This window comes from Maniola jurtina, chromosome 22 (assembly GCF_905333055.1).
Source record: "Maniola jurtina chromosome 22, ilManJurt1.1, whole genome shotgun sequence".
Taxonomy (NCBI): domain Eukaryota; kingdom Metazoa; phylum Arthropoda; class Insecta; order Lepidoptera; family Nymphalidae; genus Maniola; species Maniola jurtina.
The window spans coordinates 2,743,915-2,761,993 of record NC_060050.1 but is presented as its reverse complement, the minus strand read 5'-3'; the positions used below and the strand labels follow the sequence as shown (position 1 = coordinate 2,761,993).

At 36.1% G+C, this 18,079-nt stretch overlaps 2 protein-coding genes across 5 annotated transcripts in view; both read right to left on the bottom strand.

Moving 5' to 3' along the window:
• LOC123876758 (fibroblast growth factor receptor homolog 1-like) overlaps positions 1-17,706 on the bottom strand; it is a 102,142-nt gene extending 84,436 nt beyond the window's left edge. For 3 of the 4 annotated variants that reach the window (XM_045923113.1, XM_045923114.1, XM_045923116.1), the window contains exon 1: positions 17,474-17,705. The gene's annotated coding sequence lies outside the window, so the exon portion shown is untranslated. Of the gene's footprint in view, positions 1-17,473 lie in introns of all 4 variants that reach the window. The other variant, XM_045923115.1, reaches the window with a different exon arrangement.
• Positions 3,494-4,922, bottom strand: LOC123877096. Its single transcript, XM_045923603.1, has 2 exons — positions 4,059-4,922; positions 3,494-3,510 (listed from the first exon to the last, which is right to left on the bottom strand). Exons 1-2 carry the CDS (start codon positions 4,885-4,887, stop codon positions 3,494-3,496), a joined length of 846 nt encoding a protein of 281 aa, XP_045779559.1. The 5' UTR covers positions 4,888-4,922.
• Positions 17,707-18,079: the final 373 nt, after the last annotated feature.

Sequence of the window (18,079 nt, the reverse complement as noted above, 5' to 3'; positions counted from 1 at the left end):
TCATAACTTTTTTTCTGTTTTTTTTCTTTGATTTTTCTTTTATATTCATGCCCTTCTTATCTAGGCATCATGAAAATTCTGAGAAATATATGCGAACTCCAACAACCAACCCTAGATTATTAAAAAGCAAAAATAGATATATCCTACTTAGTTAAATAGTGACTTCATTTTTATTGTTGAATGATCACAGCTCAATGCGTACGAGATACATAAATAAAAACAGAAATTCCTGCGGTCACACAAAAATAAACTTCTAACGGATATCCCCAAAGACGATCGGTTTTATTGCTCTACATCAGAGGGATTTGGTTTAAAAAATATATTTTACGTTACCACTTATAGAGTACTTCCATTGCGGCAAATTGCTTTATTTGTTTATATCTAGCTAGTAAATTACGTTAATTCGAGTTGAACTTAAACGGTCTTTGAACTTGTTAACTTGAAGATTATGTAAATGATAAAAGAGCTTGGATTTGACCTGCAATTCGCTCCAGCAATGCGCGGGACTTCAATTGTTTTTGCACATGGCAAATATTGTATATCAAATCTTTGAAAAGAGCAACCGCCGAGTTTCTTGCTGGTTCTTCTCGGTAGGAAAGGCATTCCGAACCAGTGGTAGATGCTTTTGACGATTCAAAAGAACTTGTAAAAGTCTAATTGAATAAAAATTATTTTGAATTTTGAATTTTTGAATTTTAACAGTGAACTTTTCAATTTTAGAATCTGATTTAGATTAGATAGATAGAGATTTTTACTGATGGACAAAGGTTCCCTGCATAGATTTTACAAACTGCGAAGGGTGCTATGTGAAAATTCTAATGCTTAACATACATAGTTTTAGATAGGGCTTATTCTCAGTAAGTACTAGCTATACTAATTCACAAACACATTTTAAATTTGGTTTTTTTTCTCTTAACAAAATCATAAATAGCAAAAATAAGTACAAAAATACTGAAATACTCTGTAATATCTAACAATATTATTTTAAACAAAAGATAAATACAGTTGAAATAACAATTCTTTTAAAATACACCAAGTCTACTAAATGATAAAGGTGAAAATCTTTTTTTTTTAAAGCCGCTTAAGAAATAAATTATATTACCTATACAGATATAAAACATCCCACAGACCTAATTATCTAATGTTTCACTACAAGAACATTATAATCTATACTCCGCGAAATAGGTTAACATGGAAGCAAGGTGGCCAAACAATAGGGGCACTATATAGGCCAGAGTCCAGATTGAACGAGACTCGAGAGCACTTGAGATTGATAGATCGGGCCTTTGTTTATTTTTAAACTGTAACTACTCCAGTTACTTATCCCACCCTCCTGTTTGTCTATTGAGTGGTTTATTAGACTGCAGGCTCTTTGGTACTTGATTGAGACATCATCGTCGTCGTCGTCGTCAACCGATAGACGTCCACAGCTGGTCCCAATAAGTGACCTACATAATACAGTGGACCCCCGGTAATCCGACAAACGTTTTGCAGGGCAGTGTCGGACTATCGAATTTGTAGGATTATAGAGTACTGCGTAAGACCCCCTATAGTCCGGCGTTTTTTATTAAAGAGTACCTTTTAATCCGACAAATTAAAGATCCAACGATAATATTCTATATGTCAAAAGTAAACCATATCACATCACACTAATATTATAAAGGGTAAAGTTTGTATGTGTATATGTATGTGTGTGTGTGTATGTTTGTTACTCCTTCACGCAAAAACTTCTGAACGGATTGGGCTGAAATTAAGAATGGAGATAGATTATCCCCTGGATTAGCACATAGGCTACTTTTTATCCCGGAAAATTAAAGTGTTCCCACGGGAACTTTAAAAAACCTACATCCACGCTAACGAAGTCGCGGGCATTAGCTAGTTCAATAATAAAATAAACTTGTCGGATTACAGGGGCTGCCGGATTAGACAGGGGCCGGATTACCGGGGGTCCACTGTAATGTGGGTCACTTGTTGGGACTTGTATGATAGAGTGGAAATGAGTAGGGCATGGACATAGTTCGAAAAACCGATAGACATTGGGGTCCCATCAAGGTGCTAGCATGGCGACCTCCCACCTGAAAGCGCAGCGTTGGAAGACCCCTCCACTAGTTGGAAGAAAGACATCAGGCGAGTTGCAGGGAGCCGCTGGATTCAGGCTGCACCGTGGCGTGTGTATTGAGACATTCAGTACCAAATGATAGTTGAGCATGAGTTGTTGAAAATAAGAGGAAAGAAAATGTGGGTGACAAATCATTTACCTTCATAGGTTTTTGTAAGTAAGGTTACTGAAAATGCCTGGTTCACACATTATACTTTGGTACTGAAAAGATTATAATCTAATGAATATAAATAAAATAAGAACCGACAATTTTTATACTGGAAACCTATCAGTGTCTTTATTATTTAATGATTAAAAAAATCTGCCCCAAGTACTGGTAAGTACCAACAAATGAACAAGACGTATCATACATACATCTGAAAAATGAAATGTGAATCCATACTTAATATTATAAATGCGAAAGTGTGTCTGTCTGTCTGTCTGTCTGTCTGCTACCTTTTCACGGCTCAACAGTTTAACCGATTCTGACGAAACTCTGATTTTACTACAGACATAGGCTACTTTTTATCTCGGAAAATCAAACAGTTCCCACGGGATCCTTAAAAACCTAAATCCACGCGGACGAAGTCGCGGGCATCCTCTAGTAATAAATAAATCTAATGAAATTAGAAAGCAGGCTAAAGAGTTTTAGTAATGATCTATCTTAGATCAAAAAGGGAGACTTTTGTCAACATTCAACAAAATTATTTAAAAAAGCAAGCCATCAAAAATCAACCAAAATTTCACCAAAAAATAAGACAAATTAGAGATGCGACCCTCGTCTTTCGAAAATGGATGCTTTACGGGTATCGACACATTTTTTATCAAACAAAACAGTTCTAAGAAAGCCTCCTAATTCCCAATTCATCTCAGCTAGGCCAAGGAGTGCTTCGCATCACTAATGACAAGATATCTATCTCCCCAGACAATAGGGGGTGTTGAGTTTAACACCTCATTGTAAGCAATTTGTTAGATGATAGTGATAGTGCGAGTTGAAAAATTAGCGATTGACAGGAAACTTGGTGTGATATTGTGAACAGTTCAATGGACGAAGTATAATCAATGTATTGTAGAGTATTGTAGTCCGTAGAAGTAGGTAGGTATGGTCAAAAGTGAATTTTATACAATTCAGCAAAAGTCTTATTTTTAGGTAATCTTATAGCCAAAGCGGTGGTTATAAAAGCGTAGGTTAAAATTACCAATAATATAATATAACATAACATGATAGGCATGCTGTTATTCATATGATAGACATATTAAATTTGATAGCAATGGAATTTCTCCATTTTAAGAACTCTAGCTTAATTTTCAAACCATGCTAATTCCTCAGGTATAAAAAAATGCAAAAACTGATTAAAAAATATAGTTTTCAAAATGGTAATGTAAATAAGGTCATCAAATCGTGTAGACACCTACGATAGGAAAGTAAGCCATTAGCATTCCCGAGGATCGATTTGAATTCTTACAGCATGTCGTAACAGAATTCTTTCTTGTTAATCGAACGGTTAACAGCACTGTGATAGAATTTACAAGTAGTGTTGATTGTAGCCGAAACTATGTATTGGGCGAAAGTTTATGGTTTTCCTACCTCGTACTAATTGAGCCAAATTGGTACCGGTAATAGTGAGTGAGACGAAAATCACGTCTAATGCTCAAGTCTCGTCCCATCCAAAAATCGTTGAGAGCTCTGCACTTGAAATTGTAGACGAGTATATACAATGTACGTGGGCCGTACAATACAATCCAGCCAGGTACGTACAATTTCGAGAAAGAGGTTAACCACCGAATCCAACTCAGCTGGGCTGCGTTCAGGAAGCTTCGAGATGTATTCTTCTTCTTCCAGCCCTTATCCCATGCTACGTGGGGTCGGCACAACATGTCTTCCTCTTCCACTCTCTTCTGTCATCCATCAACTTATCATCTACCCCTTTTATACGCATATCCTCTTTCACGCAATCCATCCACCTTTTCTTTGGTCGTCCTCTTCTCTTTTCTCCATCCACATGCATATTTAACATTCTTCTAGTGATATGACTCTCTTCCCTCCGCATTACATGCCCATACCATGCCAGCCTATTACTCCTCATTTTTTCTACCACTGGTGCTACTTTTAAACTTCCCCTTATATATTCATTCCTTATCATATCCATTCTTGTCACACCACACATCCATCTCAACATTCGCATTTCGGTCGTATGTACTCGTCTTTCATCCTTCCCTTTTACCGCCCAACATTCTGAACCATACAATGTGACAGGTCTAACGACAGTTTTGTAAATTTTCCCCTTAAGTTTAAGGGGCATTTTCGGGTCGCATATAACACCTGAGACCTGTCGCCATTTCATCCATCCCGCATTCATTCTATTGTTCACGTCTCGATCAATGCTACCGTCACTTTGGAAGAGCGAACCGAGGTACCGGAAATTGGAGCAGACAGGTAGAGTTACGCCATCCAAAGAGATATCAGAGAAACTGGAGGGGCCACCGAAGTCACAGAACAGATGTTCTGTCTTCGTTCGGCTGATCCTCAGGCCAACACTCTCCAATTTCTCTTGCCATCTACGCAGTCTGCTCTGGACGTCGGCCGCATCTTCTCCGACAAGCACAATGTCGTCGGCAAACAGCATGCACCAGGGTGCTTGTTCCTGTATGTTTGACGTCAGAGCATCCATTACCAGGACAAACAAATAAGGACTTAAAGCCGATCCCTGATGCAAGCCTACTTCCACATTGAACTTGTCCGTAACGCCAGCTTCTGATCTGACCCTTGTACTCGCTCGTCTATACATCGCTTTCACAAGCCTCACATACTTCTCAGGCAATCTCTTCACATTGTCCAAAATTCTTTGGTGCTTGAAGACCAAAGTTTTCGAAACAGTAGGTACGTGTTGCCAGTGATGTCATATCATAGATCCGAGACATGGTCGCTAACTATGGGCCTCTTAAAAAAGTTCAGAGTCACTCAGCGAGCAATGCAAATGGAGCGAGCTTGAAGTTTCTCTACGTGATTAAACCAGAAATCAGAAGATCCGTAGGAGAACCAGAGTAACTGCAATAACTCAGTGGGTAGCGAAGCTAAAGTGGCAATGGGCAGGGCACTTAGTTCGAAAAGCCGTTAGAGGTTGGGGTCCCAAGGTGCTACAATGGTGACCTCACACCGGAATGCGCAGCATTGGAATTTGGAATATAATATTACTAGCTGATGCCCGCGACTTCGTTCGCGTGGATGTAGGTTTTTTAAAATTCCCGTGGGAACTCTTTGATTTTCCGGGATAAAAAGTAGCCTATGTGCTAATCCAGGGTATAATCTATCTCCATTCTAAATTTCAGCCCAATCCGTCCAGTAGTTTTTGCGTGAAGGAGTAACAAACATACACACACACACACACACACACACATACAAACTTTCTCCTTTATAATATTAGTGTGATGGGTAGCGATTCCTTGATACTTCAAAAAAAAAGTATCAAGGAATCGCTACCCATAATATTATAAGCATTATAAATGCGAAAGTGGTGATTTGCATGGATATAGTTAAAGACCTAGAGATTGATAATATAGGCTACTTTTTATCTCGGAAAATCAAAAAGCTGAAAACCTAAATCCACGCGGATGAAGTCGCGGGCATCGGCTAGTTACAAATATTTTGAGTAGCATCTCTGTCTAAGATACGCTACTTATTACTCGTATTTGTCAATGGCTTGAATAAAACTTCGAGTTGTCCTATTACATAATGAAGTAACATCAAGGACCATCGAACCAACCGTGTCCAGTATTCCTTGAGTCAATGACTTGACAGGACCGGAAGCTTCGATAATATACCACTGGCCATCACGAATAAAGATGATCGACTGCTACCAGACGTTCTCACCTCTCACTCGCATGCACACAACTTTGTATTAGAGAGAAAAGGACAAAAGAAAGTCAATAAAATGCACCGCACGTACAAGGAAGTGGGAACGATTTCTGATGGGCGTGGAGAAATATTAATCGGGATGCATGTATGACAGTAAATAGGTAAAATTTGAATATTCTATTAGTTGATTGTCATTATCATATCCGAAGCCATTCGGTGTGGACGTGTTATATAATATCTAGTACCTGGCTTAGGCATCAGATTATGCTAGGTTCAGACATTCAGAATCAGAAAAAATTGAAAAAAATGTCTCGGTTAGGGCTGTATGGTTATTATGGTTTTTACTCTTAGTTTATAGTTTCGTTGTATCTTTTTTTTTTGGTTTGTGTGCAGTTTTCCATCTACCTGTCTATGGCGGATCAATAAAATTTTGCCTTTTAATATTTTGATAAAGAAATTAACAGGAGTGCGAGCGCAACGAGTTCAATTTTTTTGTTAAAATACAAAACTCTAACTGTCTCACACCCCGGCTTCACTACAGTAGACTTTCCGATTTTATTTCTTAAAAATAAAAGCCCGAGCGCAGCAAGCGCGATTTTTTTCAGTATTTTTTCAGTAAAAATTGAGTTATTTTAAGAACGAGCGGAAGAGAACATCTTGAAATAATGTTGTTTCATGTCTAAAATTTCGTGAGAGGGAGTAGGGGGATGTTGAAAACTGCGATATCCTTTCCAGGTTAACTGCATTGCCACTTACCACCAGGCGAGATAACAGTGAAATTCACTTCAGAAAAAAATAAGCTATAAATAGGTACGGTTTGAGTATTTTACTACGATCGATTGCAACACGTGCTTACAATAACTCTATTCACGTGCAGTTTACATAATACTTGCAAATAAATCACTCGAGCAAACAATAGATAATGCGCGTTTACATACAGTGACCGTAAATATTTGAATTTAGCAATTCATTACTTACGGACAATATACTAAGCTGTTCGCTTGTCATATAAAATGTTCGATGTATAATGAATATATTTTATATCTTTATTATCGTTGTTTCTCGGTGCTTTGATAGTGCATCCGCCTTTACACTGTACGGGAACGATCCACTAACAAAATATATGTTTGGCTTTCGGATATTTAAATTTTGATAACATTAAAATGAAATTTAAAACTATTGTAGATATGTTTTCAAACGATAGAATCGTGCATCTTAAGAGAGAAAAACTTATCGCGTTTAATTAGAAAATATTAAGTATACAATATATATATTTTCCTTACTCGACTTAACTTTTAAAAGGGTGGAGTTAGGTGCGATTAACAATATCATCGTCATCATCATCATCAACCCCACTACCTGTGCACGAGTCTTTTCTCAGAGTGAAAAGTGTTTGGACAAAGTAGTAATATTTATTATAAAGAAACTTGGCCGAGTTTGTTGTAGGCTATTCACAGATCTGGGCACGTTTGATGCCCTTGTAGCTTTAGTTTTAAGTTTAAATTATCACCATTACATCATTGTCTTACAAATCCAACAATTGACTGTTAAAAAGACAATTTTACCTACTTTGATAAATGATTTGATCAAGCTTTTGTGTGCGGTCGTGTCGTAGTCGTATCGATATCGTATTATTTAAAGGGACTCGATGCATCGCACAGTCGCCAGTCGGTCAATAAATAAGAAAGGCGAATTGATAATCAATTGCTTATTTGCTTGTAAATGGAAGAGAACGACCGGCACCGACAATTGATATAACATTAGAGGGGGTTACACTTGAATCTTGATTATGTTCTCTTGTGTTCGGATAATGAACTTTTATTTAAAACTAGCTGATGCCCGCGACTTCGTTCGCGTGGATGTAGGTTTTTTAAAAATTCCCGTGGGAACTCTTTGATTTTCCGGAATAAAAAGTAGCCTATGTGCTAATCCAGGGTATAATCTATCTCCATTCTAAATTTCAGCCCAATCCGTCCAGTAGTTTTTGCGTGAAGGAGTAACAAGCATACACACACACACACACACACACACACACACACACACACACACACACACACACACACACACACACACACACACACACACACACACACACACACACACACACACACACACACACACACATACAAACTTTCTCCTTTATAATATTAGTGTGACTAGATGATGCCCGCGACTTTGTCCGCGTGGATTCAGATTATTTTTAAATCCCGTGGGAACTCTTTGCTTTTCCGGGACAAAAAGTTGCCTATGTCAATTTCCAGGACGCAAACTACCTCTGTACCCACATAATTCGGATAAACGGATGAGCCTTTATGAATCCCGTGGGAACTCTTTCATTATTCTGGGATAAAATGTACCCTATGCCCGTCCCCGGAATGTAAGGTAACTCCGTACCTCATCAAAATCGGTCAAACTGTTAGACCATGAAAAGGTAGCAAACAGACAGACAAACACACTTTCCCATTTATAATATTAGTAGGTATGGATGGATATTTCTCCTCGGGACTTCGTATGTTCCCTTTCCCGAATACGAAAGATAACCCCAAAAATACTTATGTTTTCACAATTTTCTGAATCAGATGTTTTTTTCTATTAAACGTATTTTTTATTCAATGACAATAAAGAGCCCGGGAGTGCCAGACCGTTGGTATTTTATTAAAGCTAAACGTTTCTCTGCGCATTGTCCCCAACAAAGGGAGGGACGATCAGCGACTATGACGTTTCGATCATGGTGGCTTTGGCAGATAACAGGTAACAAAGACGTATAAAATCTTTCGTCAAAGTATAAAGTCTAATTTTTTAAAATTTTCTTCGGAATAGAATTAGAAATCACGTCATGCATTGCCAGATTCTTACTAAGGCCCTGTTACATAACAGGCGATTTAACTTACGTTACGGTTACCGTTTTTGATCGTCCCCAAAATCATAATGGGTTGCACAAGTCAGGCTTTGTCAACTTTGTAATTTTTTTAACCTTTATCATGTAGGTACGAATACACCTACTTAACTACTAAAATACTAAATAATTGTGCATTAACTTTCCTTCTTATTGGTGGTCAGACGCTAACCGTAAAGTAACTTTAACCGCCCTGTCATGCAACAGGACCGATGTCTAGACAAAAAAGTCTACTCTTTGATAAACTAACACTGTTTTAGACCATCTCAACTTTCAAGCGTTAAGACCGAAAGATTAAACGAATTAATAGTTCCATAAATTATACTAACAACCGAATTAACGAAAGAAAAGTTCGCACGAACCACAACGAACTGAAAAAAAATCATAGCCAAATCTCTTTGTAAGACAATACTGTGCTGTCGACGGTATTAATTGAAATTTATTGCGTCTCATGCTTAAATCGGAACGGTGAAGACACCACAACAAATCTTTGTATACAATTACCGACTTAAAACCCATGCCCACATAGTTGATTTTCAAATACACTATTTAGAATAAGTACTTCACAATAATATCAACATAAACCTCGGCTTTATTTTCAGGACATAAAGTTTGATTTTTCGTGGCACGTTTGAAAAACGTTCCTTCGTATTTATTGTCGTTGGACAATCGAAGATAATGTACCACTCATGTGATTTGAAGCAATCAGGGGCCGTTTTTGTTTTATTGAATTACCGTGTGTTTGTTTTGATTTGAATACTGGGTTGAGGGTTAGCAAATATCTAAATGATTTCAAATTTTCAGAGATAAGTGTCAGGACTACTCTGTAGTATCTTTTGTGGATATCAAAATTGTCTATTGACATAAAAACAGTTTAACCCATAAAGAAAAGTGTAAGCTTTGGGTTGATTCAATTTAATCGATAGTTTAAACTGTCCATAAGCCATTGATCTTACAAAATAATCGATGACAGAAGATTAAACTATCTCGCATGGTTTAAGCTACGAAAGATCTCACAGCCCTAAGGCAAGATACGTTTTTGAGCTGAGTTTTTTGCCAGCTCTCCTCAGTAGAATCTGCTTTAGTTAAAAAATTGTTGGTCCAGTAATATTATAAGTGCCATAATATAATTTGGCATACATGAATACGTAGGTATTTCATTTTTATTTTATATGATCACAACTATAGGCTCAACAGTAACCATAAAAGAAAAAAAAATAAGATAGATAGATAGATATGAAATATTCAAAACAATATATTCTCACAAAATAATTCAGAAGTCATGAATACAAGGTGCATTACCACGGCATTAAACAAACACACACTCACACATTAACCGTTCCTCTCGTTCGCTTAAAGTTAACCTTTGTCGGCGTCCCCTGGACCTTTGTCGAAAGTACAAAAGGCTCACAGATTATCTCAAAAATGTGACGTCATTAGTTAAAGCAGTAATCATTGAGGTAGTCAATAGAGCATCAGACCTCGTACCCATATGAGACGTCAAAAAATAATTATTAAATCTAATCTGGGTATCGTGTCCAAGATTCTGTTGGCGCTGGCGCAAAAAGTTATAAAAATTACTTGAGTACAGAATTTGGAACACTTTAAAGTAATGGGTTTTTCTCCACGGGATTAAAAAAATCCACGAGGACAAAGTCGCGGGCATCATCTGGTGTTTCATAAAGATAATGATAGATATAAAGCAGGTCTAGAATGAATTACTTCAATAACAAAATAAACTTGAAGTTTACCAGTAGTACTTTGTTACACTAATAAAGCTGACTAGATTTTGCGGGAGATTGCTGCTCTTGTTGTAAGTGCAGCAACTCTCTGGTTGTAACATAATGGAGGGAGCTCGCGCGTACATTGTCGTTTGTTGGTCATCCTACTTGATAGTTAATGGTGGAATGCTTTTTATTCTAGAAAGAATGACAACAAATTATAAGTTGTAGTTGTAGATAAAGACATTTTCTAACTTTTGTTGATGATACATAAAATATTAGATCTAAATTAAGACCTTTTCCGGAAAATACTGACAGTTACCTTTTTGTGCGGGCTGGCCTTTTTTTCTGATTTAGAACTTAGAGGTAGTAATTTCTCTGTTTTAATAATATTATTAACTTAGGTGAAATATACCAATTCATTTTCATATATTCACAATTCATTTTGACATACCTTTGATACAAGAAATTTCAAAAATACACACAATATAATTAGATGTAATATTTAAATATGTATATCCATGTATTTATGTTAACTAATCAGTGATTAGTGATCGCCAAATAACATCTGCATTCTGCAGCACCAAAACAGTCACTAATTAGAAGTTAGAACACTTTTATTTTTTATTTTTAATAGTACAGTTTTTTTAGGAATATTAGCCAAGTTTATCATTATGACTAATATTGCCCTTTCATTAAGCGTAAAGCTTGTGTTAAAAGTAGGTACGCCAATAGTGCAACGGGTGGGGTTTGAACCGCCGACCTTTTGGATTTCAGTTCGCTCCTTTAACCGTTGAGCTATCGAGGCTATAAATTACTCGTATACGGCTTTACTGAAAGACTTATCTGGGTAGCTTTAGGTATTTTTTATTACTGGTGACTTATTTTATTTCCACGTGTCCACGTAGACTTCGCCCATATAGTAATAGGTGCATAGAATAGATATCAATTTCTTATGTTAGTGTCTTGGATTCATATGATACCTATAGTATTTAAGATCGATGCAAAGGTCGGGGCAGGTCAACAATATCCGCCAATATATCAACGCGGCTTGCTTCCTTTAGATAGGATATCACGTTCTCGTCATAATAAACTAATATACAGTACCTATATATTGAGATTCTTCTTAACCCATTATATATTTGAAAAACATTCTACTTTATGGGCTAACCTTAACTAGGTTACTATCGTAGTCCCACTACGGACCGCCAATTCCCAGTCTTGGAGAGGTACTAAACGCTGACATATGGGACCTATTTTTCTTTTATTGACGGTCAAAATTTAACCGTAAAGTAACTTTAAAACTTTAATCACCTGTCATACAACTGGGCCTAAATCAAAGAAAATGACAAAAATAAGGCATAATTTTCCTGATGATATTATAGCTCCTATCCGAATGGCGAATGATTAGTAATATCGCAAGTTGTGCGGCCGGCGGCAATCGTATCGCCACACTATTTGCGAATCATTTGCCGAATCCGATAGTGTAGCCGTACCATAATAACGAGCGGCGGCATCCATATACTCCTTCGATATTATGTCATCCATTTTTGTGCAGCTCGGCATACAAAATAATGTCATGAGAATAAAATTTTATATTAATATTCCAATAACAGCGTACGCCGATGCACTGTACGTAGAGTTCATATATTTACGTATAATAATAATTTATAAACAAGGCCTTTGAACTCTATGCTTTTCCTGTTAATTACCAAAATCACATCATTTTTGTACCTTGATAGTCCATAATAAGTGTGCGGAGAGGATAATTTTGTCAATAAAAATTGTCGATTTCTGGGACGCAAGCTACTTTGTTACCAAACATACAAATCGGTTAAGTGGATGGGTCTTTAGGAATCCCGCGGGAACTGTTTGATTTTCCGGGATAAAAAGTAGCCTATAACTAGTAGACTGGTGATAAAAGCTAAATATAGCTTATTTTCGTAGATACCAGTCTCTACGAATTATTCGTAGCTCTGTCTATTCGTTTAGAGTAACACAAATCTGTCTAAAGGAATTCTGAAACGTACCTATCCTGACACAATGTAATAAGGAAGGATTTCACATTTGAATAGTATGTAGCTTAAAATCATCGATGCTTAAAATAACCATATAGTAATTTCTAATAACTTATGCAACACACAACCTCTTACGCCGCCAGGCGAATAAAACCCGATATAGTTATAAGAATACGAATTAGGCAATACCTATGTTAGTTATTGCATTTAAATTCAAGGAAATACATTGAACTTGTGGGTTCTAATAAATGAACTTACATAATAAATTACATTAGATTAGAAGCAGGCTACTTTGCGGAAGTCCACGATATTACACCAACAAGGAACCAAAAGCTTAATTTGCTATAATCCGCTGAGACAGATAAATCTGTATAGTGCAACATATAGAATATGCACCGCCCGCCCGCCCACTGCCAAACATGCAGGAAAAGCCAGCTACCAAGCACTACCACCACGCCATCCCCCTTGTTTTTGTTTATGGTTCCCCTAAAACATACTCGATGATTCAGTTCCATCGTCATGAAACGTACAGACCTTACAATTAATAGGTAAGTACCTCTTTGCAATTGATAAAGGTACCTATTTATAAAGGTACCTATCTCAAAATCATTATAAAATGTAAGTAGATACCTAATTAAATATTATGGTAGTTGCCAAGCCTAGTCATAATCTTGATACGGGGGCGGAAAACCCATTTGCTAGCCAACTTAATGTTTTATACGTAGAAATTGATAGTTCAAAAGCTTTTAGAATAAGTAAATGTTATTCTAAAGAGCTGTAAACACGATGCACTGAGAGTCGATGGCGGTTTTGTTCCAGTGTTTTGTAAAGAAGTAGAACTACTTGTAACAGAGACACGCGACAGCTGTACTTCATCCACAGAGCTTCTACTATCAAAAAAAAATATTAGGTACTGATGCCCGAGATTTCGTTCGCGTAGATATAGGTTTTACCTAGAAAAATAGGAAAATCGCGGGCAACAACTAGTAACCAATAAATAGCTTAACTCTAGTGAGAGAGTTTTTTGTAACGTGAATAAAAGTTCACATTCGAGGAATTATCGAGATGAAATCCTAGTGGTGGTAGAAACTAGAGAGTCTTAGTCAAATCTCGTCATTAAAAACGCAATAAAACCCCAATAAAATAGCACAATTAAGATATAAAGGAGAACTATATCGCAACAGTAGCTAATGTTTTCAATAAATCATCGTATAATAACCACTTTAAGCGAGCTTCATTAGCCATGATCAAAGTATACAGAAATAACATGAAAAAGCACGAAAAAGCGAAACGTTTCCGAAGTTGCGAGTAAAAATGGCGATAAACCTCAATACGTGAACGCTTTAACCTAAATACAGAAGAAATTTTGGATAACATTGGACATTGAAGAATGCAAAGAATCCTTATTAAGATGGCGTTGGGCAGTAATTAATTTTGAAAGACTTTGTAGCAAGATTTATCAGTTTTACGCTTGGTAATTTTGAGGAATAAGGCCTAGCGCGCACAGCAATTTTTATTCTGGTGATTTTTTGCGCGTACGGAATTTCACCTACATGCATGCGAGTTCGGTGAACGCCTTGAACTAAAATATTTGCGCGAATTTAAAACCGCAAGGCGTGAAAGTATCAAATCACAATTTTTTTTAAGAAAAAAAATATAAATATGTATTCACATATCTAATTCAATATTATCAAAGAATTATCAAGAAAAATATATCAAAGAATATTAAGTATTATAGGTTAACATGCTAATTTCTTCGGACAAAGCTCTCGTATAATTATGATAGAAGTTCAAGTTAATTATTTAATCATTATAAGGAATAATGTACATAATATATTATATACATTTTTTAATTTGAATAAAGTCAATTCAAATAAATGTTCGAATTGCGCACTATTCAGAAATAATACCAATGTATTTTAAGAAGTTAGTATGGGCAATTTAATTTGAACATGCCCAATTTCATCTCAGAAAATCTCCATAAGATATCTACTTGGTGCCATTGATTGGTGGTAATAAACATAAGAACGGCTCGAAAGCAATAGACAAACTTTTTTGCTTAGGGGACCACAACCACGTGTTTGGCACACGTTAGGTGTAACTTAGAACATAGACGGGAGACTCCATCATAACTCCAAAAAAATTATCATCTTGAATCAAGATTGTTGACCAACACATCGCCAGCGCACTACTGAGCACGGTTTTCTTTCGGGCTTAGGCCATAGTCCACCACAAAAAACATTATAAAATTTACAATTTATAATATTCATACTTATATCACAGATGCAAAATTTTGTCAGTCTGTTACTTTTTCACGGCTCATCCACTTAACTGATTTTGACGAAACTCGTACAGATGGCCATAAGCTCTGTGCTAAATGTCAAAATTTGTTAAGCGGATCGCTTGTGAAAAGATGATAGATAAGAGACAGAAAGCACACTTCCACATTTATATTATGTAGTACCTATGGAGTATGGATTTAATTTTCATACTAATACAACATGCATAAAACTATAATTTATTTCAGGTAAAATGTATTTAATTTGAAATATTATTTTGCAAATTATTTATTTGCCAGCGAACGGCAATAAAAGTTACATTTGAACTTTACAGGATTATTCATTAGGATAAAAATGTGCAATAAATATTAATACAGCTATTCCATGCCTCACCTTGTTTGGCCGTGGTGCATTCTAAGGATCCTAGCCCTTAAGACTTCCCTTATGAAAGAATAAGGCTGGTTGGGAGAATATAAATCAACTATAAATATTAATAGAGCGACTCCACGCCTGGCCCAGTCCATTCGTAACAAAAACACATTGTTGGCTACATGTTAGGACTCGGGATGCATGCTAAGGGTCCCAGTCTCTAGCCTTGACTTCCCATATGAAAGAATAGGCCTGGTTGAAGACCACTACAATATAATAAAGTTTAACAATAAATATTAATAGAGCGACTCCACGCCTCGCTCTGTCCATTAGTAACAAAAACACATTGTTGGCCACGTGTTAGGACGCGGGATGCATGCTAAGGGTCCCAGCCTCTAGCCTTGACTCGCCTTATGAAAGAAATAGGCTGGACGCAAACGCTACGAACCAATTTTCTAATCCGTTTTATTTAAAACTGGTTAATATAATGCTCCACATACGAGTACTAACTACCTACAAAATCAGAAGCATCTACGTCCTACGAGTACGAACAAAGTAAAAACTATCAGAGATAATATTCGGCAGATGCCTTTCTTTTGGCTGATAACTTTATATGATCACCACTTCATAATATTATTATATAATAATATTCATGAACTTTACAGACTCTCACGTATAACAACAATTTATTATTCTTATTGGAACAATCGAAAAAAAATTAAAGCAGGCTTAAAGCAAAGTAAAGCTACTGTTTTGGATTTTTTAAAGCCTGCTCGGAAATTTAATATTTTATGTAATTAATTTCTGTTCATAATGTTTTGATTAAATTTTATGAATGGATCGACTTAAAGCTTTTTTTCGTTATTTCTAATGGACAGTCACTATTTAAGTGTATTTGTTTTCATTTTAATGGTGACCAAAAACCGTTTAATTCTTCTTGGTATGGCAATAACACCTAATAATCTAAAGGTAGTGAGATATCTTTGTTAGTAAACTACTAGCCCGCACAACAGATAATTTACATTCTTCAGGTATAACAGAATTCCATCTTATTGTACCGGCAAGTTTGCGAGCAGGCTTATAACATAATCTTCAACCTTGGCTTACCTTACAGGCTCTAATTGTTCACCGTTGATCAAACATACTATATAATAAAATATATCATACCGCATACCTACTATGTCTTTTGATCGATTCGTATCTATATTATTTAGGTAAAGATTTATATCTGAAAATATCTTTAAAAAAATCGATTTTATTTTGGTTTTCACATACATGAAAAAATATTTGCTAGGGTTGCGAATATTTTTGATGTATAATTTATCGATATTGGTTTAGCTTATCGTTTATTGCCACAACATCAAACAGCGAGCGCTACGGAGCGTAGCGCGTAAAAAAATAGAAGTTTCTTATTTTCATTTAGAGCTATTAAAATTATTATTATAAGTTGATTTAACAAGGATCGACGGCTTAAAACAAACTCATACTCAAGTCATTTAATTAAAATGGGTACCATTGAACACTTTTTTCAAAATATAGTTGAATTTTTTAAGATAATGATGATGATGGTGATGATGATTGACTAAAGCTACGAGAGCACACTCTTCAGGACCCATAAGTAGTTTTTACCACCTTTTGGTCCCGCATCCAGTTACCTACTTGAGTCAACGTTAACTTAAATAATTAATTTTGAAGCTGTTTTGAAATCTACCTTTGCTGTGACTAGCTTAACTTAGTAAAATAAGTTAAACAAGTACCTAATTCAAAAAAACCACGACTGCTGTTCGCACTGTATCTTTTTTAAGTAGCACAATTATTTTATAGCCCCAAAATCCACCATTTCAATTTTTTAAGAATTTTATGTACCCAGTGACACTCGCGTCATCAAGACATTTAACAAAATCGATTGAACCGTTGAATAGTTACGAGCGCACATAGGAATGGACATACACATACATAGTACATAAATACATACAGGTCAAACACATAACCCTCGCTTGGTTTTCGCCGTAGTTTAGTAAATAAATAATTACATTTATTCCTATTCATAAGAAATACATAGGTATGTGCCACACATGTGTCTCAAATTCCATTTTCCAACGAACCGGCAACAACATTACACGCTACGAATATTTCTAGGTAACTCTGAATCATGTTAAATATGAAACTAATTATGTTTTCATACACGAACGTTCTATATTTAATTATATCCTAAAATAAACACAAATGGGCTTACCAGCTACGGGAAACGAGTACAATTCCCGCGCACATCGATAACTAAATGTCACAATGATAAAATCAAGTCAAATATATCGACAGAGGTCACAAGAAAATTAGCACAGCACTTAAATGTCACTCAACACGGTTTAGTTCACGATGAAACGATATCGAGTTGAATTTTTCAGAGAACGCGATACGGTTCTCACGTCCGCACACTTCGAGGGTTGAGTTAAGACTGAAGATTATCGGAGCCGCGAGCTTTCAGCGATGCGCGTGCGCCCCAATCTGTCGTGTCATGCTATCTCTATCTTTAGTATCAAAAGCTCGCACTTTGTTTTATTTCTCTCTCTGTCTAGCCGAATGTCTTTGCGTGAAAATTAAGAAAACGCAGCCGCCGCTACAGTTACGTAATTCTCTTGATTTATTCTGTCGTCTGATTAATGTTTTTTATGTTTCCAACAAAGAGATATTTTATGTACAGGATAGAGCGGGCTTTAAGATAATGTAAAATATTATAAAACATTTAAAATTTTCAAAAAACTTCACGTTTTACATTAACGTTTTTGATATTTCTTTATTTTTGCCCATTTATCTTTAGTTTTGAAACATTTTTAAATATTAC